The following is a 21,828-nucleotide window of genomic DNA, read 5'->3' on the forward strand; positions in this document are numbered from 1 at the left end:
AGAAAGTGAGAATAGTATAAATACTAGTGATCCTAACTGACTAATACACAAAAGTAGGGAAATGAACGACTATTTTGGAATTTCAATACAATGAACGGCTATTATGGCTACTCGTTATACATTAATGCACCAAAATGACTTACTTCCACAATAATTGGACTAGAAAACTATACACATCATGTTAGGAATAACAAGTTTCACAAAACTACGGTGCCACATTGATTTAGCTAAAAATTTTAAAGTATAACTTTTGTCAAATCATGTTAGTACATTCGTCAAATTCACCGTCAATCCAAACGCACTATGAATTAAAACATTGGAATTGGATCTAATTCTTGAAATCATACCACATTAGTGGATGAACCAATGAATGATAAAATGCACAATCTTGTATTGTATCATTAAGGAGATACAAGTAAAAATGCAAGTAAAATTTCCTGTGAAGCATGGACTTGGACATATCTGCTCACCCAAGGAGTGAAATTCCAATAAAAAGAGGAACTGATTAAATTTCCTGTGAAGCATGGCCTTGGACTTGTATTAAATTGCGACAAAAACTGGTGGCTGTTTTGTGGTTTATATTCAACAAAATACAGATGAATTTGATTTTATATTTAATTGATTTTAAATAAAGTGAATATATCACATAAAAACCATTAAAAATGTAGGACCTTAGATAACAATGTACAACAATTTCTTACTTATCATTACAACAACAGAGTTTGAATAAAACACTATTGCAGAATCTGCTGAAGCATTTCATGTGAAGCATGGACTTGAACTAAGCTGCCCATCCAGGGATGAAATATTTATCAACAGACAATTCATCAGTGCAATATTTATCAACACTTCAACAATTGCATCAGTGCAATATTTATCAACAGACAATGCGCCTCCTGACACATAACTACGTGTGTGTTTGTTGAAGCGGTAGGATGCCAGTAAAACCACGTTTGGTGTGAAGCTACCTTTTGTAGCTTCTTTATTTTCACATCAAATTTGCCTAGGTACGCAAGAGCCAGCCTTTAAACGCAGATCCAAACATCCTATACGTAAAAATTGGCGCACAACATTATTCAAATTTTCGGAGTAAAGGAAAACCTTTAGGATCTTAGCAGCTAATATTAAAAAAAAAAGTCTTTTCAAACTGGATATAGTAGCATATTGTAATCGAAATAATCGTGAGAGATATAACAGCAAAATTCTTCCCACTTCTCTTGTCAACAGTCAACAATGAGTCTTGCATGTTATAAGATCAAATTAAATTCTCACCCCCAACTTCCAAATTAATATTGCAAGTGTGAAAGAATGAATTAGAGAGGAATAAAAAATTACAAATTTAAATTAGGGTTTCTTCTATTACGGTTTAAACTTTAAAAATAGAAGCCATACATATGAAATAAAACTAATTAAAATGTACTTTAATTTATTAGTCAAAACTTAAATGCCATAACAAATAAAGGCTCAAGACATTTAAAGCATGCACAGAATCTAAGAGTGATAATGCTTTTTTTCTTAGGTTAGAAGGAAAATCAATCTATCAGGACATTGGTACATTTGCAACAAAGCCATTAACAACTAATGTAATCCATTTACTTTTGATAATGTAGAAAATCAAACAAAAGAAACCCGATAAAATTCTTTACGAAAAAGAAAATAAAAGCAAATAAAACAAGCAGTGATTTTAAGAAGATGTGGCTACCTTTAATAAGAAGATCTCTTTAAGATTATGTTTGGGATGTGAGAAATTTTGTGCCATGTTGCACTTGTTTGTGTCTCACATTCTTCAATTAAGAGGGGACATCGAATGATTTCTAGGGTCTGTAATTTGGCAAGACGTGGCATTCCTTCGGGCAGCGAATCCAAATTTATGCAGTCTGCAATGGTTATATGCTGAAGTGAGGAGATGTTGAAAATCCAATCAGGCAATGCCATTAGATCTGAACAATGCCAAAATTTAATTTTTTGCAGGGAAGGAAGATAGCTGATCTCTTCCTTAAACCAAATTCCAATTTCCTGAAATGTCTGATTTGGAAGCTTCATAAAACTAAGATGCTCAAGAGAAGATAGATTTCGCACCCAATTTTCCGGGAGCTTTTTCACGTCTAGGTAAACTTTGCCAATGGTCAAGTCTTTTAGCATGGAAAAAGGAGGAAATTCAATCGAACATTTTGAATTTACCATGTTTAATGTTGCTTCCAATGTCTCCATATTGGAACTATAGAATTCCAATATCTTGTTAAGGTATGGAAAACTAGGCATGCGAGTCAACATTCGACATTTAATGATTATTAAATTAGAAAGACTTGGAGGAAAGGGAGGGATGGAGAGATTTTGTGAATGTGAAGAGTTATCATCATTGACATCATCACTCATCTTCCACCATCCCCTCAACTTATTGCATTTCCATATAAAGAGACTCTTTAAACATGGGAAGAATGTTTCAGGCGAACAAGGCTCGTCATAATATATGTACTCCAGTTCATGAAGGGAACGTATAGTGAGAGACTTAAGGAACAAAAGACATTCCATTGGTGGGAGGTACTTCAAACCTTTACAATCATAGAGTGTGATTTCAACAATATTTTCAAGTGAAGAAATCCAATTAGAAAAAATTGCACCATTGTATCGCCCTCCTATGCCCAACTTTCTAAATATAGATGTTGCCTTCTTTTCTTCCAAGACTTTTACTTCACCAATATCAAGATGCTTCAAATTGATTAACTTAGAGACATCTTTTGTAGAAATTTCAACTTTTTTACATGCTTTCAATATTAGTCTTTGCAAGCAAACAAGACCGCTTATGGATTTGGAGAGACTTTCCAATCTTTCACAGTCACATAAGCTAAGATATCTTAAATGCTTCAATTTTATAAATGAAGTACACAACTCACTCAAAGAACAATGTGAAAGCTTCAATACACGTAAGTATTTGAATTTTGATATAACAAACAATTCCTTCTCATTCATACTCTCTGAATTGTTGGACAACAAAATCAAAGTTCGCATCTTTCTTGCATTCAATGACTCCAACAAACCAATAGCTTCACTTTGCAACATTACATGCACGGGATTTCCGACAAATCTTTTTGTTCCACCGTCCAAATAACAACAATCATTTCCGGATACTTGCATTGCGATATCATGTATTAGATCATGGATTTTGAAACTATTTACATCACCATGCACATCATATATAGCATCTTGAAAAAATGACTTCATCAACAAAATATTCACGAATTGGTTACCGATAGTTGAACATTCAAGATAACCATGTGCCATCCACAATTGTATCAATTCATCCTTCTCTATATCCCAATCCTTAGGATATAAAGAGCAATAAGCAAAACATTGTCGCAGTTGAGGCGACAAGTTTTGGTAACTCAGTTTCAACACTGGCATGATACTTTCTTCATCTTCACATAATTTCCAAAAGTCACCTTGTAAAACATCAATCCATTCACATTCTTCACTTTTACCTTGTAACAGGCCTCCTAGTGTTCTTATTGCTAGTGGAACCCCAGTGCACTTTTCTGCTATCTTCTTGCCGATTGATTCAAGAGTTTGGTTCACTCTTTTGGACTCATCCCCGTATGTAATGATGTTGTTCAACAAACGCCAAGATTCTGCTGGAGTCAAACCATTCAAAACATAGGGGTCAATTACACCCATTGTTTGTGACACTGTTTTACTACGGGTTGTCGCTACAATCTTACTACCTTGAGCACCACACATCAAAAAAGTCCTCAAGTGAGCCCATTTTTCAAAACTCTCGTTCCAAATGTCATCCAAAACTAACAAGTATCTCTTACCTGTTAAATTGTCACGAAACATATTTTGCATATTCTCCAATGATAATGCATCATCAATTTTGTTCTTGGTTAATGACTCCAACATTTTCTTCATTATAGCCTTGAGTTCAAAGTTATCGGAGACACATACCCACATACTCCTTTCAAACGAGTTTTGCACTTCCACATCATTGTATATCAATTGAGCAAGAGTTGTCTTTCCTAAACCACCAATCCCAACAATACCAACCACAAAGACATTTTGATTTCCATGTGGTTGCATCAACAAGCTTATAATCTTCTTTTTATCATCTTCTCTTCCAATGATATCCGATTCTAACGCAAATGAACTTGTTTCCCTCCTTACACTCTTAGTTTGTTGAACCACCACAACATTTGAGTTTAGATTCAACCCAGACATATCATTCACCACATCATTAAATTTTGTTTGTAGTTTTTCAATCTCATGAGCCATTTTACGGCGAAAAGCAAATCTGTTTGGAGATAAGGAATGAAGTACCTTTGTTACTTTGTTCTTATCAGCTTCCTCAATTTTGTGTCTCATATCGTGAATAACAAATTCATCGAGCAAGTCATCAGCAGGATGAAGCACATCATCTTTGAGCCTTCTTATCCAGTTTTGCACACCATGATTTTGTTGTTGTTTCTCCTCGGCATCAAGGAGCACAGCTCTGATGGATTGAACTGTACTCTTAAGCCTTTCCAACTGATGCATAACACCATAAATCCGCCCAAATTCACGAAACGCTGCAGAAGCCAACCTGTAAAAATGACCATACAAGATTGGTGTGATAATTCTAATGGAAATTAGAAATAATAATAATAAAGGGTTGAGAAGCTGTTCACCTGTCGATGAGGCTTGCAGCAACACCGTATGGAATTTGCTCAGCCATAGTTCAAATGATTGAGAAATAACGCACACAACAGATTGAAGAAAAGGAAAACTGTAAAGTCAATGTGTTTGGTAATAGCAATATTTGTTGGGTCCATGACATGCTCACATGCTTCAAATAATTGTTATATTTTCCTTCAAAAAAAAATAATTGTTATATATTAACGCTTATACAATGTCTCACGAAACTTCATGGGACTATCTTTTTTATTTTAAGAAACATGGACTAATTCTAAATTTTATTTATACAGAGACCGTAATCTTTGTGATTTTATACGAGGGTCATGCTAACCGATATTTTAAGTAGGCATGGCAATGGGGCGGGGTGGGGATGGGTTTTACATTCCTCATTCTCATATCCAATTTTCAAATACTTACTCGTTACCCTACACATACCCAACGGGGATTAGATATTGAACCTCATCCCCGTCTCCAACGGATTCGGATATTCACGCTCCATCCCCGTCCCCGCATTGAATAATATATTTTAATAAAAAATAGAAGTATTTTTACAAACCATAGAGAAATGTTGTAATGCATTATCAAGAAATACGCTCATTTTAACATTTGTTAGACCGATTCATTTAGTTGTTCCTTTAAATATCAATGGTAGTTTTTATAACATGGCAATTATCAAACAAAATAACATGGCATATCAACATAAAATAATTTTCTACATTCGGGACAGTTTTGGGTATGGGTTCGGGGTGGGTACCTATATACCTGTTATCCGTCCCATACCAGTGTTTTGAAATCGGGGAAAACCCAAACCCAGTCAAAACGGGAAAAACCCATCAAATTGGGTTTGGTTCGGGTGGGTAACGGATATGAGTTTTGTTGTCATGCCTAATTTTAAAGGTTATTGATAGAGGAATCTCTGCAAAGAAATTTTATCTTGAATCTGCAAATCAAATAATTGTTAAATAATACTACTTCTATTCGTAAATACATGTCGTAATTTTTTATCTATAATAAAAAATTATAAAATTTGTTAACGGTGCTGACGTGGGCAGTTAACCTCTCACATGTCTTGTCATGTCAAATGCTACACAAGCACAGACTAATATGATCGAAAGTGACAAAATTTTCAAGGATGAAATTGATTGAATTGCAAAAAATCATTGGCATGTTCATGGACGTTATACATCGGCTCTTTCTTCCCCGAATCTATAAAATTGAAACCTAATTCTACAATCTGTAATCTATAGTACAAAATCCCCAAAATTTCTTCCATTAATTCATGACAACGTTTCTTCCAAAATTTCTTCCATTAATCAATTTGATCCTTGATGCATACATGTTCAGAACAAAGTAAAAAGTAAAGAAACACAATTTGGGGCATTAATAAGTCATAATTAAGTCATTGCACTGCAAATGGAGGAATATTACATAGCAAAAAGCAACCCAACTATGCAGCATTAACAGGTCATATGTCATAAGTCTTAAATATTACATTGCCAAAAAGAAATCAAACTAGGGGGCATAATTTAAACAAGTCTAAATATTACATTTTCAGACAAATAGAGAATCTTAAGAATTGGGGTGGTGACTCTGGCATCGGTATTGTATTAATTCTCACAGTTGAATTTGGGTTACTTCTAATCGGTTCATTCGCATAATCCCACAAAAGACCATATTGCTCCCTTTCACTGCCTTCAATCAAATCTCTTGCTTCCTTTGTTGTCCTAAATATCATAGTGTCATCCAGGATCACCATATAGTTAGCCTTGAATGAAGGTGAGAAAAACATAAGAAGGGGGAGTTAAATTGTGGTTTCTTTTTCTTTTCACACACTGAAGTCACAATTCATAAGCAGATAGAGTTCAGCTTCTGAAGTGAAGTTCAGATTCTAAATGCAGCGGATAAGTAGAGAGAGAGAGAGAGAGAGAGAATAAAGACACAAAGCATCCTCCTCCACATCCTCCTCCATTACCTCAGCATCATCCTCTGTCTGATGCTCCACGTCCATCTGCATGTAATCTGGGTCAGCCTGAAATTGAGGCTCATCCTCAACAACAACACGGCTAGTCCTCCCAACCCTACATCTAGGAGTCTGAACTACACCCTCTGCCGCCTCTCGAGCCTCTGCCTCTCGATGACGCTCTTCCTGCTCTCTCCTAACGGATGGGTGACATGTAACATGCCGATCAACATCATCATCCATTCTTGTAACATGCATAACACAACAGGATCCAAATTTAGGGCACATCACATCACAAAAAAGGGAGGAAAAAAATTACACACGGGTTTGTCCGGATTTCATAATCCGAACAGCAACAATCTAGTCCAGAAAACAAAATCTGGACAGCATCAGTGCCCAAGAAAGAAAGAAAAAAACACCCAAATTAACTCATAAGGATTTCGAACTAACATTCAATTTGATGTTTGATAAGGCTTGAAATGTGGTGATTTTGAGCAAGAAAACTCCAAATTTCGACTGATTCATACAATTCAGATTTTGGGATGAGAGAGAGAGAGAGAGAGAGAGAGAGTGTGTGTGAAAAGTGAAACTGTTAAAATGGGGGGTGAACTTACTTTTATACTTCGAATTTGTCCGAATTACGTAATCCGGACATTATTTCAGTTTTTTCTGGATTACATAATCTGGAGGGCATGTTTGTCATTTTTGCAGGGAGCGGGAGTATGGCATAGGGTGGGAAAAGTAATAGTTTTCTCTAAAACCTCATAGTTCAAAGTCCAATTATTTCATATTAAAATCTCTAGTTATGTGCGTTTGATTTGCTAAAAAATGAAGGACATGACAGAACAACTCTAGTTGTCCAGTGTTTTATTTGTAAAACTGTTTCAGGTACAGGACAAACTGGAGGCAAGGGACAAGACAAAAACTCATATTTTTGTTCCTCACCAAACCACAGCACAACTTTTTGTCCCACGTACAAGTTATCTAAAATACCAAAATAGCATTTTGTCCCTCAAAAATCGTATAAAACAAAAAAATACTCAATGCCATAAAAAATTTGTCCTGTGCTGTTCTGCCTTGTGTTGTACTGGTCTATCTTGTACTGTTCTGTCCAGTACTTGCTGTTTTGCAAACCAAACACACCCATGGTTTCAATTCACTCGTGTATTGTAGTATGCTTTTGATCCAAAGTTGCTTTTTTTAACAGCAAAAGTTTCTTAAAAACACAATGAAATGACAAAATTATCCTGAGTGGTAGTTAACTGATAAGTGCTAGAAAGTTGTAATTTAAGTGATATATTTTAGGCACTTTTGTTACTTGTTTTGCAAGTTATTACGGGAAAAGCCGAGAAATAAGTGATTATTGCCCTTTTACGCTTTATCTATCTTACTTCACCCATTTGTGCAGGATTTGAACTCAAGACATCAAGCAAAGAGAAGAAAATGAAGAAAAGTACAAAAAGGCAGAAAAATGAGATCACTCGCCTCCAACTCGCCATGGCAAGCAACAAAGGCGAGCAATTCCAGTAAGCATCAAAGATCTTTCGCCACCAACTCGCAATGGCGAGTGGAAGGCGAACAAACTCGCCATGGCGAATGTGTCTACTCGCGAGGCGAGTAAGAGCAGTTTAGCCTCTCACCGCTGACGTGGCACAAACCCAATGGCGAAGGAACCTTAACTCGCCATGGCGAATGAAGGAGCTCGCGAGGCGAGTAGATGCAGAATCAGAATTCTATAAATAGCCCACTCAACGAGTTCATTGAGATACTTAGTTTCTCTTAGTTTTTCATACTTTTCATTTTACAATATTTCTAGAGAGAGAGATAGGGCTTGTTCTTCATAGAGTGAGAGTGATAGAGAGTGGATTCTTCATCTTTTGTTGAGAAATCACAAGTTGTAATGAATCTTTCTTCTTCAATTCATTCTTGCAAGGCTTCCATGACAATGAGTAGCTAAATCACCTTTGTTGGGATTAGAGGTACTTGATCTTAGCTTAACATGTAATCCTTTGATCTATAAATATATGGTTCTAGCATTTGAATTGATATTGATGTTATTCTTGCACTTTAATGTTTATCTTTGATTTAATTGTGATTGAGAAACACTTTTGAATCTAGGTTTAGAATAACCATCTATCAAAACATAGGTTCTAGACATGGAATCGATGTTTTGATAATCACCTTGTGTATCCAAACCTAAAGCTTTCTTATCATTCAATAGATTGAGAAATCATCGATTGAACGATAAGATCGACTCTTGAATCATTCAATAGTTTGAGACATCGACGATTGAATGATACAATTGATTTCACAATATTGTTTGGACACGAATGGTGTTGTCGAGGGATACGTGATAATATCAAAGAAAAGCTAGAATCCATGTATGATCATTAGGTTACGTGTGACGCTCGATCAAGGAACTCTAATCCTAACAAGTTTTACGCCCTATTAATCTCAATTTTATCATTTGCAATTTAGTTACTAAAACAAACAACCAATTATCTTTTAACTTGGAATGATATTTGGTATCGAACGGTCCGCGATATCGCACTAATCCCTGAGGAGACGATATAAATACTTACAATTGTTTGATGCAAAAATACTACATTTCCAGACACTCACTCTCTCAAAACATCTCTCTCTCAAAATCTCTCTCAAATTATATGAAAATCATCCAAATTTCTTCATCAAAATCACAATGTTACAATGTTTACATCTAAGGTATTATGTATTCTTGTTATAATAGATTTATGTTGCTTAAATATTTGCATGTTTATGTTGTAGCTAGTTAAGAGTGTTAGGGTTTATGTATAATTTGCACTTCAAGTGTTTGATGAAATGTTAGAATGAGTTTTTGTTGATTGTTTAATTTTTTATGGTGTAGATTTAAAACAATAGACAATTTTTTCAACGCTCAAGTACGCTTCAACGGTGGTGGAAACTCTCATTTATGCAAGGTTCGGTTCGATGTGACGCTAAAGGATCTGAAAGATCAACTGAACAAAATCAACCAAAGACTCAACCCTAGAGACACAAGGAGGGTGGAATACGTTTGATATAAACGTCCGTCGTTCAAGGACGGGAGAATAACATTCATTCATCCAGAGTTAACGAACGACGACGACGTGAAGAACATGTTCTTAATATTTGATTCTACCACAAAATTATGTTTAGGTGGCATCATTATTATGTATTGTCTTTATTTTGTTGGAATTTAAGTTTAATTCTTATTAGTTCGCTGAAGATGTTGGTATTAAAGTGTCATATACTTAGCGTAAAGATTTGCAGCACCCATTCAAAAGTCAAAAGAATGAACAAATCAACTATATATGTTTTCACATCGATCTCTCTGATATAAGATGAGTGGGACGTAAGGGATTGCACCTCTAAGATGTTATTTTGTGCTTGATCATGTTCTTATGTCAATTGAAACTTGTTAGTTGGCAATGCGGTAGGATTAAGTTCAAAAGAATGTATTGGAATGTATTCCTTTACATCCCTACTCTTCTTATATGAGCGAATTCGATGTGAAACATATATAGTTGATTTGGTAGAATACAAATTGTGTTCTCTTCATTCTTTTGAAGACTACAAATGTTGTGTTCTCTTCCTTCTTTTGAGTTTTCAAATGATGTTATAGCACATTTTAATCCCAACATTTTGAGCAAACTTTCAAGAATATAATTTAAATTCAACATCATGATGATACCACATGTTAAGGAAGAATCTAATGTGATGTAACATTTGTTTAAAAGTAAATAATTTTGTCATATGAATTGAATTTATCTTGTTTAAAACGTATTGATAATGATTGAATGTGATAAATGATGTTAAAGTGCACCAAAAGATGTCTAACATGCAATAAAAAAATAAAGAAAGGAATGGAGTGGCAACTAACTTCCGCTGGTTACAGCGGTAGTTAATTACGGCTGATTTTTTAAGTGTAGTTAACTATCGATAGGGGTAACTTTGTCTTTTCAATGTGTTTTTACAAAGTTTTTGTAGTAAAAAAAAGGCTTAATTGCACTTTTGGACCCCTATCTTTTCAAAAGTTGCGGTTATGGACCCCTAACTAATTTAAATACAAAACAGCCCCTATGTTTTGATTTTTTGACAGTTTTGGACCCCCAGTCCATTGTTGACTCGGTCAACGCTGACGTGGCACCCTAAGTGAGGTGTCACGTATCAATTTTTCAAAGAATCAAAACATAGGGGTTGTTTTGTATTTAAATTAGTTAGGGGTCCATAACCGCAACTTTTGGAAATATAGGGGTCCAAAAGTGCAATTAAGCCCAAAAAGAAAAAAACAACAACTTTCCTTTTAATTAACCCTTCGCACTCTCTGTTGCTGTCACAAACAAACAAACCATGAGGCAACCATTGACTCACTCCAAAAGAAAGCACCGCCACAATGTTGTGTCCACCACCGTAAGAAAACAAAACTCATCTGACCCTTTCGGCCTGTTTGCTTTGTTATGGCTCGATTTATTCTTAGAAATCTTGTATAGGCTCCCTGTGAAGTCACTCCTAGTGCTCAAATGTGTTTCCAAGTCCTTGAATTCATTAATTTCTGATCCCAAATTCGTCAAACATCACCTTCACTTGTCACAGACTAGACCTTACCACCTCCTCATACGCAATTCGGAGCTCCTTCTCGTTGATTCCCGACTTCCCTCCGTCACTGCCATCATCCCGGATACCACGCACAACTTCCGTCTTAACCCTTCTGACAATCATCCAATCATGATTGACTCTTGCGATGGCATCATTTGTTTCGAAAACAGAAATGATAACCATGTTGATTTGGTAGTGTGGAACCCATGTACCGGGAAATTCAAGATATTGCCACCTTTGGAAAATATACCTAACGGTAAAACTCACACTTTATACAGCATTGGGTATGATCGTTTTGTTGATAATTACAAAGTAGTTGCTTTTTCTTGCCATCGTCAAATTAATAAATCTTATAAGTATTGCAACTCTCAAGTTAGGGTTCATACTCTAGGTACCAATTTTTGGAGGAGGATTCCAAACTTCCCTTCAAATATCATGGGTTTACCCAATGGGTATGTTGGGAAATTTGTAAGTGGCACAATTAATTGGGCCATAGAAAATCAAAAGAACTATGATTCATGGGTCATTCTTTCTCTTGATTTAGGAAACGAGTCCTATCAAGAGATTTCACGGCCCGATTTTGGTCTTGATGATCCGGTTCATATCTTCACCTTAGGGGTTTCTAAGGATTGCTTGTGTGTCCTTGTTTACACTGAAACTTTGTTGGGTATTTGGGTTATGAAGGATTATGGAAATAAAAATTCTTGGACTAAATTGTTCGCAGTTCCGTACGCCAAAGTTGGTTATCATGGTTTTGGTTTTGTCGATCTGCATTATATTTCTGAGGAGGATGACCAAGTGTTCTTGCACTTCTGTTCCAAAGTATATGTTTATAATTACAAGAACTCTACTGTAAAGACTCTTGATATTCAAGGCCAACCTTCTATTTTATACAATTCTAGTCGTGTATACTTTGAGAGTCTATACGATTCTAGTGGTGTATACGTTGAGAGTCTCATATCACCTTGACCTATTTGTTCTTAGAGTATCATGTGCTGATTTTTCTGACTCACTTCATTTGAAATCTAGTGACTTCTGGCACTATTGTTCACGTGTTTATGGGAAATATATTGATCTGAAACAAAGTGAAATTTCTCAACTTGAAGGCTTGCAGAATAGCTTTATGCAACGCCTTTCTACTATAGTACACAACTGTATCATATATGTATAAAAATAGTTATGTAGATCAACCTACCGAAGCACATGAATGTTCTTATTATAAAAACCGGTCACATGTGTATGGTAACCTGATGTTCTTCTGTTGTTTAGAAAGGTTTTCTGCTGTGTTTTGTCGGTTCCTCGCCAGTAGCAACTCTTTCTGTTTTTGTGCGTCTGGTTCTGTTTTTTCAGCATCGGATTCTGCTGGTTTATAATTATTCCAGAAGAAAAATTCTGATCCGGATAGATGGTTTCTGCAGGTTCTGTTGGTAAGAACGGATTTAAGTAACTAGTAGCAAGTCTCCAACACAGCTTTAACACCCATTCATTCTAAATTTTATCAGGTTATAATAGAATCTGTTTTTAACAAATAGGGCCTATTTGGATCGGCTTATTTGAGGCTATCTACTAGCATAAGTTTTGTGAGACTATTTGAGAGAATTTTTTAAAACAATTTATGACAATTTTCATAAGCTTTTTTCAACTTATTTTCATAAGTTCTGGTGGTCATTTATCTATTTCACTCAATATAAATAAGGTTATACGTAATTTTGTTACAACTTACAATTAATCTATTGTCAGATTTAAACAATGTCAACCTAGAAAATTAAGCACTATCAATACAAATTGACAAATAGTTGCTGTATTTGTCAATTATCGTTTAGATTGATCATGGAATTACCAATCAGAATCTAAGACCAATCACATTCTCATCAGATCAGAAATTCTCAATAAGCAAATTTAAAATTTTACAAAATGGAATCAACTGTAAAAATCAAGACGACGACAACAACAACAACAACATCCAAGCCTTATCCCACTAAGTGGGACTGTAAAAATCAAGAAATCGAGAGTTTACCTTCTAATCCGCAACATTCAAGATTTATCTCGCAAAAGATATTAGATTGACATTGTGAAATTCTGGAATTAAAAACACATAGTAGTTCGGAACATTGTTACAAGAGAAAAATAAGCTAAGATTCATAACAGATGAACCAAACCTTAACAGAATAACATTTATGAAATCTTCTAAGCTCTCTCGCACCTGATTCTGCATGCAAGTTTAATATCCTTAGGCACAATAGTAACTCTCTTAGCATGAATAGCACAAAGATTCATATCTTCAAACAAACCAACAATACACGCTTCAGCGATTTCTTGAAGAGCAGAAACAGCGCTGATCTGGAATCGGAGATCAGTTTTGAAATCCTGAGCGATTTCATGAACCAATCTTTTGAAAGGAAGTTTCCTAATGAGAAGCTCAGTGATCTTTTGATACTTCCTGATTTCACGCAATGCGACTGTTCCTGGTCTGAATCTGTGTGGCTTCTTCATTCCTCCTGTCGCCAGTGCTGATTTTCTTGTGGCCATTGTATGGTGATATATTATTGAAATAGTGCAAGTTTTAGTTTTGAAAGTGATTGACTTGAAATCTGGTATAGTGTATACAGTTTTGATAGTCGATTCTGGAACTGGTAGAGCAATCTGGTAACTTTATACCAAGACTGTCATAATATTTTAACATCTATAACTCATTTTGATGGTACTGTTATATTGATAGTAAGCTCTAGAATATAGGGAGCGAATTGACAGTGGTGGAAGGATGGAATGACATTAATCAACAGGCGTTAACTGAAGGATGGAAGTAAAATTTGACAGGATCAAATACTAATTTGACATATTTGAGAGCGCCCTACAAAGTCAAAGACAAGCTTGGTGATTTACTCAACAATTATGTCTTGAGAATTGCCTCTACACTATACAAAAGCTATTGAGAATCAAAATACATTAGATACTCTCTTTCTTTTTTTGTATCAGTACATTTGATAGCCTTGGGAGAGGCTTATCACAACATTGCCAAAGCTCAATTAGTGTATATTTCAGTGTTGCCTATTAACTAATCAATGCATACCAGGTTTTTATTGCTAAATTGATTTAGTGTAGTAAATTTGACTACCTGATAAATGATTTAGTTCAAATCAAAATTGGCAGTAATATATTTGCCAATTTTGATTTAGTCTGGTGCCTATACTTTTACTGATATACTGCAGATCAGCATTGGTATGGACCAACTTCGATATCCATAGACAACTTCAATATTAAAATTGAAGCAAAATTTCCCAACGTCAAAGCTAAAAAGCAACAAATTAGTTACTATGATCGAATTTTCATCAAATCAAGTTAAACAAAATTGAAAATTAGTTTGAACAATTAAATGCAATCAATTTGATTAAGTATCATAGATTCAACAGATCAATTCAAAATTCAAGATTCACTTTTTCCAAGAGAAATTAGATTCAAATCCTAACAACAAAATAAAACTCTATCATCTAAACATCTAAAGAAAATAACTGTGAATCCATGCAATGTAATCAAATCTTCTAAGCCCTTTCGCCTCTGATTCTTCTTGCAAGTTGAATATCCTTCGGCATAATAGTAACTCTCTTAGCATGAATGGCACAAAGATTCGTATCTTCAAACAAACCAACAAGATACGCTTCAGCAGCTTCTTGAAGAGCAGAAACAGCACTACTCTGAAATCGAAGATCAGTTTTGAAATCCTGAGCGATTTCACGAACCAATCTTTGGAATGGAAGTTTCCTAATGAGAAGTTCAGTGCTCTTCTGATACTTGCGGATCTCACGAAGTGCGACTGTTCCTGGACGGAATCTGTGTGGTTTCTTTACACCACCGGTTGCCGGTGCTGATTTTCTTGCGGCTTTGGTGGCGAGTTGTTTCCGTGGGGCTTTTCCTCCGGTGGATTTTCGTGCTGTTTGTTTGGTACGTGCCATTGGGAACAGAGAGAAATTGGAGAGAAAGAAAATTGGGGTTTTGTTTAATTGAGAGAGGGAATGAGATTTGAGATTGCGATGAGAGTGAAGGAAGTGTTTTTGGGAATTTATAGAATGAGGGAAAAAGCGGGAATTGTGAAGATTTTGAGAAGTTTTGGGAAGATGAGATTGGGAGAATGGTGGCCGTTGATGGGAAAGGTTATCGACGGCTGTGAGTGTTTGAAGGGGTGAGTATGCAGATAGCGATCCGTGGCATTGGAAAGTGACCAATAGGATTATTTTGTTGATATATTCCATTTTATATTTAGAATTTTTTTTTTTCCAAGATATTTAGAATTATTTTATTGCTTGGCGGTAATAGCTTTATTGTTATTAGAGCTGGCAATGAACCGAAACAACTCGATTATAGTTCGACATTCGACTCGATATCTAATCCGTTGAACTTGGTCCATGAACCTAACGAGCTGGACTTGAGCTGAAAATTAAGTTCGTTAATTAAATGAGCTGAACTTGAGCTACATATAGTTCAACTCGTTAGGTACATGAGATGGCTCGATTATTGATTATATATATAAATCAATTTGAGTTAGTTTTTAAAAAAAATTAATTCAAATGTGGCAAATGTGGCTGAATACAATTTTGTCTTGAAGGGAAGACTAGTTGGAGTTTAAAAGTAAAAGAATATTATGAATTTTGTTCACAACTAATTGAATTTTGTTGGATTTTTTTGTCTCTGTTACTTGTATCAGATATTTTTCTTCGTATTTATGCAATCTTTAACTTTATATAATTTATGTCTATTATATGCATGTTTGTGGGAACTTTTATTTTAATTCAATATTTAATATATATATATATATATATATATATATATATATATATATATATATATATATGTATCTATATATAAAATATCAAAGATCTATAAATTAACCATTTTTTTATAAATTTTTTTGGACGAGTTGAGCAACCGAACTGAACCTAACGAGCCGAACCGAACTGTTCGTGAACTTTAAACGAGCTGAACTCGAGCTGAAAAAAATAGTTCGTGTCGAACTCGAGCCGAGTTTCGAGCCGAACCAATTCTTATCGAGTCGAGCCGAGCTCAGACAGGTTCGGTTGGACTCAACTCATTTCCAACCTAATTGTTATTGTTCTCTTTTTTGTTTTTGCTAAAGTAAGAAAATCAAGGCCAAGCCAAAACACAAAGACAGTGCTTTTTATTGAATTTTTTAATCTTCCCTTCAAATAAAAAAATTAAATTGAGACGACGGGCTAAAGTGTCATGGTTTTTTTTTTTTGGCTTAATTGCACTTTTGGACCTCTATCTTTTCAAAAGTTGCGGTTATGACCCCCTAACTAATTTAAATACAAAACAGCCCCCTATGTTTTGATTCTTTGGCAGTTTTGGACCCCCAGTCCATTAGTGAGGTGTCCAAAACTGGGGGTCCAAAACTGCCAAAGAATCAAAACATAGGGGGCTGTTTTGTATTTAAATTAGTTAGGGGGTCATAACCGCAACTTTTAGAAAGATAGGGGTCCAAAAGTGCAATTAAACTTTTTTTTTTTTTTTTTATGAACGGAAAATTGTTTTCTTTTCATGTATTGAGGTGAGTCTCAATTTTATCTTTGTAACAACTTAAAAACTTCTTTTGCAAGTTTTCTTTTGATACTCTTTGATGATCTCAAAGATAAATTTGTACTTTGTAAACCAACTTCCAAACTTCTCTTCTACACCTTGATATAGTAGCTACTTTGAATGGGGAGTGAATTGAATCTTCAAGTACTCTTATAAACACTGTCTTTTTTATTACTACTTTGATCTTCGAAAGAACTTATTTGAGCGATTATGTCAGAATAACATCACTCTTGCTTTAAGCGAAAACAAATATTCAAATTTTGCATATATCAAGATTAATGTGTTTTCACTCAATTTTTATTAATAACACTTTTATTTAAAAACTTATTGAAATTCTGGCACTTGCTGGACAGATATCCTAGACATTAGGAATGTTTGACAGAATGTCTTGGACATTAGATATAATAACGTAGTACAATAAACAATAATAAAGTAGAGTGCAAGAAAGGAAGAACAAAAGAAGTTTGGTAACACAGTTCGGTGCAACGTCATCTACATCTTGGGCATTCATGCCAAAAATGAAATCCACTATAATAATTTTGGTTTGTAGTCTTATGTCAACCAACCTAGTTCACTACTTTGACACTTAAACATTACATGTGAATTTCTATCTAAGACTTGATGAAGAATAATATGGAAGTCTCTAGAATGATGAAGAATAATATGGAAGTCTCTAGAAGACTAAAGAATAATATGGAAGACTCTAGAATACTAGGGAATAATAAGGAAGCTACTAGATACTACTAAATAAGCACTAGGGAAGTCTTAACTTTTCTAGATCCTTCTAGGCTTATGTACTAGAGTATCCATATCTCTAGACTTTTCTTTGTTTCTAGATATTTCTAGTTTGTAATGGAGAGCCTTCCTAGAATAGTATAAATAAGGCTCACCATCTAGTGTTTTGGATACTCAAGCATAATCAAGCATTGAATCATTCAAGTAATATAACTTTTCTTTGAGAATATTAGAGTGTTTCTCTATTTTCTCTACCTTTCCTTTTGTCCCTGAGCCAGATTTGGCATCAGAGCTTGGTTACGATACCTCGGAGTTGAGTTTGCGCGGGAAAATCAACGAAAAGTGAGTTTTCAAGTGAGCAAGGAGTTGCTTTCTTAAATCTTCACTTTGCGGCTATTTGTTCACGAAACTACCTCAGAGTTGTGTTTGAGCGAAGAAATCAACGGAGAGTGAGTTTTCAAGTGAGAGCAAGGAGTTGCTTTCTCAAAACTTCACTTTGCGGCCATTTGTTCGCGAAGCTAACACCACAAACAAAACAAAAGATCTTCTCTTGAAATTGAAATGGAAGAAATGAGGCGACAAATTCAATTACTACAGGAGACTGTCAATGTCCAACAAACCTTATTGAAAGCACACCAAAGAAGATTTGATGATGATGGCTCCAGTAGTGACTCTTCATCTTCTAGAAGCAGTCGCTCACACCGACGTAAAACTTCGATGAATGATATCAAAGTAGACATTCCAGATTTTGAAGGGAAGCTACAACCTGATGAGTTTGTGGATTGGCTACAAACTGTTGAACGCGTATTTGAGTACAAGGAGATTCCAGATGAGCAAAAGGTAAAGATCGTTGCTGTCAAGCTTAAGAAACATGCTTCAATTTGGTGGGAAAATGTTAAAAGGAGACGCAAGCGTGAAGGAAAAAGCAAGATCAAGACGTGGGAGAAAATGCGTCAAAAACTAACCCATAAGTATTTACCTCCCCATTATTATCAATACAATTTTACTCACCCACAATTATCCAAAAAATCTTCATACCGACATTTTTCCCCCACAAAAAATCAAATTGACTCTCACAAACCACTAATCCATCAACCCATTCTCACATTTAAACCCCGTCATAAAAAAATCACAGAGATAAATACCAATATACCTAAATGTGTCATGTGTCAAGGGTACGGACACATAGCCATAGATTGTGTGAATTATAAAGCAGTCACCATCGTTAATAGGGAGATAAACAATATTTTTGAAGAAGAAAGAGAAGACATTTATGAATCATTTGAAGATGAGACGCTGGAAAAACCAATATATGATGAAGAATATGTTGGTGCTGATATTTGTGAAGTGTTTGACGAAGAGGGAAACATAGATCCAATATATGATGAAAATGGTCTCGATGACATTCATGAAGCCTTTGAAAAGGAGGAGCATAATGAACCAATATATGATGAAGAATATGTTCTTGCTGAATATGGTGAATATTTGGAGACTAAAAAACGTTTCCAAACATCAACAAACAAAGACATGTTTTTAATGTCATCATCGATAACAAAAGTGGTGAAAATGTTGCATCAAACTATATAGAAGAAGAGTTAAAGTTCCGAATGATTAATCACCAAGATCCATACAAGCTGCAATGGCTCAACAAGGATAACGAGGTAAAAGTATCTCAACACTCCATTATCTCATTTTCCATTGACAAGAATTATAAAGAAAATGTATGGTGTGATATTATTCCAATGGATACTTGCCACACTCATCTTGGGATGCCATGGCAATATGATCGTCGTGCATTATATGATGGTTATGCCAACATCAACACTTTTGTGAAATATGGTATTAAAATCAAGTTGGCACGTCTACCACTTAATGAATTCATTGAAGGAAAAGAGGAATTCAAGTTACTAGAACTTCTAGTCACAAAGGAACCATTGAAGGAAACAACAAAGTTATATATGTCCCGTCCAATTCCTAAGCCACCTTGGGAAGTTGTTAGTATGGATTTTTCCTTGGATTACTATGGTGTCTCTGCTACTTTCAATGTTGCTGATCTTTCACCATACTTTGGCGATGAAGAAGACTTTCGACTCGAGGACGAGTCTTATCCAACCCGGGGAGAATGATGAAGAATAATATGGAAGTCTCTAGAATGATGAAGAATAATATGGAAGTCTCTAGAAGACTAAAGAATAATATGGAAGACTCTAGAATACTAGGGAATAATAAGGAAGCTACTAGATACTACTAAATAAGCACTAGGGAAGTCTTAACTTTTCTAGATCCTTCTAGGCTTATGTACTAGAGTATCCATATCTCTAGACTTTTCTTTGTTTCTAGATATTTCTAGTTTGTAATGGAGAGCCTTCCTAGAATAGTATAAATAAGGCTCACCATCTAGTGTTTTGGATACTCAAGCATAATCAAGCATTGAATCATTCAAGTAATATAACTTTTCTTTGAGAATATTAGAGTGTTTCTCTATTTTCTCTACCTTTCCTTTTGTCCCTGAGCCAAGACTCCTCCTAAATATGAGATCTCATCTCACTTTCTCACAATCACACAACCAATAATTTAACTCAATTACAATCAAATACGAGAACACCTCCAATAAACAAATCAACTCTTGCAAGATGCACTAGAGTAATGTACAAAGACAATAATACAACTCAACTAAAACAAATATGCTCTAAGCATCAAGATGACACACAGAGAGACTTATAAATAACAAAGGACAAACATGAAATCCTAGAATGACACTTCTTTTATATGACGGCTTTGATCACCCTTCGCAAGGTTAGAGTGTTCCTTTACATAGGCAGAGAATGCATGGGCTTATTCTTAAATCGGATTAAATAATACAACTAATCCAAAATAGTCTTCAGCTACAATCTTCTAAAAGCAAATATATTGTTTCCTATAATATTTAGTACATTAACTTCAAAACACGGCAAAGCTTAAACCAACACAGGCATCTTCTAGAACCGCACGTTTCTTCAAGCACAAGCTACGTGAATAAATCTTCACTCAAATCTTCAAGGATTTCACGCAAAAATAAAATCTTCGAAGAATGCGAAATAAAGTATTTTACCTTAAGTTAAGATATTGTACTTATATGTCGAGAAAATCCGGTACAATATCTTCCTAAAACTTCTTGTTTTAACAAAATGCAGTCAACGCAATAAAAAAAAATAAAAAAAAAAAAAAATGAAAAAAAACACCTATGATCTTATACTCTTATTAGGGGTGTTCGTGGGTGGGTTTGGCCAAACCCAAGACCCGAACCATATAGGATACTCCGGTTTGGATGAGATAAAACGTCCACCCATTATATTAAGAGCATTACTTTTTCTACCTTATGTCTTTCCTCACGTGCCCTATTTTTTCCAAAATTACCCTCGGAGCATTCCGGATTATATAATCCGGAATGATGTTTTCTTTTGTTAAAGAGTGAAAAAATGAGTAACGGGTTTTTCCGGATTTTGTAATCCGGAAACTTCAAAAAATAGGGCGCGTTACATGATGTTTCCGGATTACATAATCCAAAAACCCCCTAAACACCCTTTTTCAAGGTAAAACAGTCCGAATTATATAATCCGAAATGTATTAGCACAAATTGTAAACATGTTTGTAACATGGATAATCATTTTAGGGACAATATTAATCTTCCTAACTCTCATCCTTCTATTTTGGGTCATTGTTACCTATTCTTAGTCAAAAATCGGATTTTCGGACTGCTTGATCGGATTGCTCCGAAACTTCCCCAGAAAAATCCGAAAAAATTTGCATTAGTTTTATTTGATTTTTATAATTTTTTGGTGCTATTTTTATATTTTTATGATTTTATTTGACAGGTATTTAGCATTTTTTACTTAGTTTTTTTGTTGTTTTTAAAAGTAAAACTCAAAACTGCTTACATGTGAGAGTCTGATGGCTGATTATACATAAGAATTGTCCGGATTATAAAATCTAAAATAGTAAACATGAATCCAGATTTTAAAATCCGGAATACACAAGGGCATTTTTGAAAATTTTACAGGGCGCGGAAGAAGGCCATAGGGTGGGAAAAGTAATAGTCTTATATTAATGGGTGGGTTTGGGCAAACCCTTTAGTTTTCGCTTTGGTTTGGGTTGGGTTGTGGGTTACCCAAATTATTATTATTTTTGTTAATATTAAATGACGCGTCATCGTATTTTTTCTCATAAAAATACTCAACATATAATATTAAATAACAAATTTCATCGTAAAATACTTTCAATAAACT

General features: G+C 34.9%; 4 protein-coding genes across 4 annotated transcripts; 1 reads left to right on the top strand and 3 right to left on the bottom strand.

The window, feature by feature from the left end:
• Window positions 1-461: 461 nt before the first annotated feature.
• On the bottom strand, window positions 462-4,805 carry LOC11421557 (putative disease resistance protein RGA1). The gene is made up of 3 exons (XM_003621404.4): window positions 4,659-4,805; window positions 1,703-4,573; window positions 462-1,046 (listed from the first exon to the last, which is right to left on the bottom strand). Exons 1-2 carry the CDS (start codon window positions 4,703-4,705, stop codon window positions 1,705-1,707), a joined length of 2,916 nt encoding a protein of 971 aa, XP_003621452.1. The 5' UTR covers window positions 4,706-4,805; the 3' UTR covers window positions 462-1,046; window positions 1,703-1,704.
• Window positions 4,806-10,978: 6,173 nt separating this feature from the next.
• LOC11430309 (F-box/kelch-repeat protein At3g23880) lies at window positions 10,979-12,870 on the top strand. The gene has a single exon (XM_003621407.4). It carries the CDS (start codon window positions 10,994-10,996, stop codon window positions 12,206-12,208), a length of 1,215 nt encoding a protein of 404 aa, XP_003621455.1. The 5' UTR covers window positions 10,979-10,993; the 3' UTR covers window positions 12,209-12,870.
• Window positions 12,871-13,426: 556 nt separating this feature from the next.
• Window positions 13,427-13,827, bottom strand: LOC11428496 (histone H3.2). Its single transcript, XM_003621408.3, has one exon. It carries the CDS (start codon window positions 13,766-13,768, stop codon window positions 13,427-13,429), a length of 342 nt encoding a protein of 113 aa, XP_003621456.1. The 5' UTR covers window positions 13,769-13,827.
• Window positions 13,828-14,613: 786 nt separating this feature from the next.
• On the bottom strand, window positions 14,614-15,285 carry LOC11430310 (histone H3.2). Its single transcript, XM_039827787.1, has 2 exons — window positions 14,768-15,285; window positions 14,614-14,679 (listed from the first exon to the last, which is right to left on the bottom strand). The coding sequence occupies exon 1, from the start codon at window positions 15,187-15,189 to the stop codon at window positions 14,779-14,781; it is 411 nt and encodes a 136-aa protein (XP_039683721.1). The 5' UTR covers window positions 15,190-15,285; the 3' UTR covers window positions 14,614-14,679; window positions 14,768-14,778.
• Between the last annotated feature and the right edge of the window lie 6,543 nt (window positions 15,286-21,828).

This window comes from Medicago truncatula, chromosome 7, assembly GCF_003473485.1.
Source record: "Medicago truncatula cultivar Jemalong A17 chromosome 7, MtrunA17r5.0-ANR, whole genome shotgun sequence".
In the NCBI taxonomy this organism is placed as follows: domain Eukaryota; kingdom Viridiplantae; phylum Streptophyta; class Magnoliopsida; order Fabales; family Fabaceae; genus Medicago; species Medicago truncatula.

Bases quoted from the DNA above. Each gene is read 5' to 3' on its own strand.
- LOC11421557 (XM_003621404.4), bottom strand. From the start codon at position 4,705: ATGGCTGAGCAAATTCCATACGGTGTTGCTGCAAGCCTCATCGACAG. The intron at 4,574-4,658 runs GTGAACAGCTTC...TCATTTTTACAG, and splicing joins GCTGCAAGCCTCATCGACAG to GTTGGCTTCTGCAGCGTTTC.
- LOC11430309 (XM_003621407.4), top strand. From the start codon at position 10,994: ATGAGGCAACCATTGACTCACTCCAAAAGAAAGCACCGCCACAATGTT.
- LOC11428496 (XM_003621408.3), bottom strand. From the start codon at position 13,768: ATGGCCACAAGAAAATCAGCACTGGCGACAGGAGGAATGAAGAAGCCA.
- LOC11430310 (XM_039827787.1), bottom strand. From the start codon at position 15,189: ATGGCACGTACCAAACAAACAGCACGAAAATCCACCGGAGGAAAAGCC.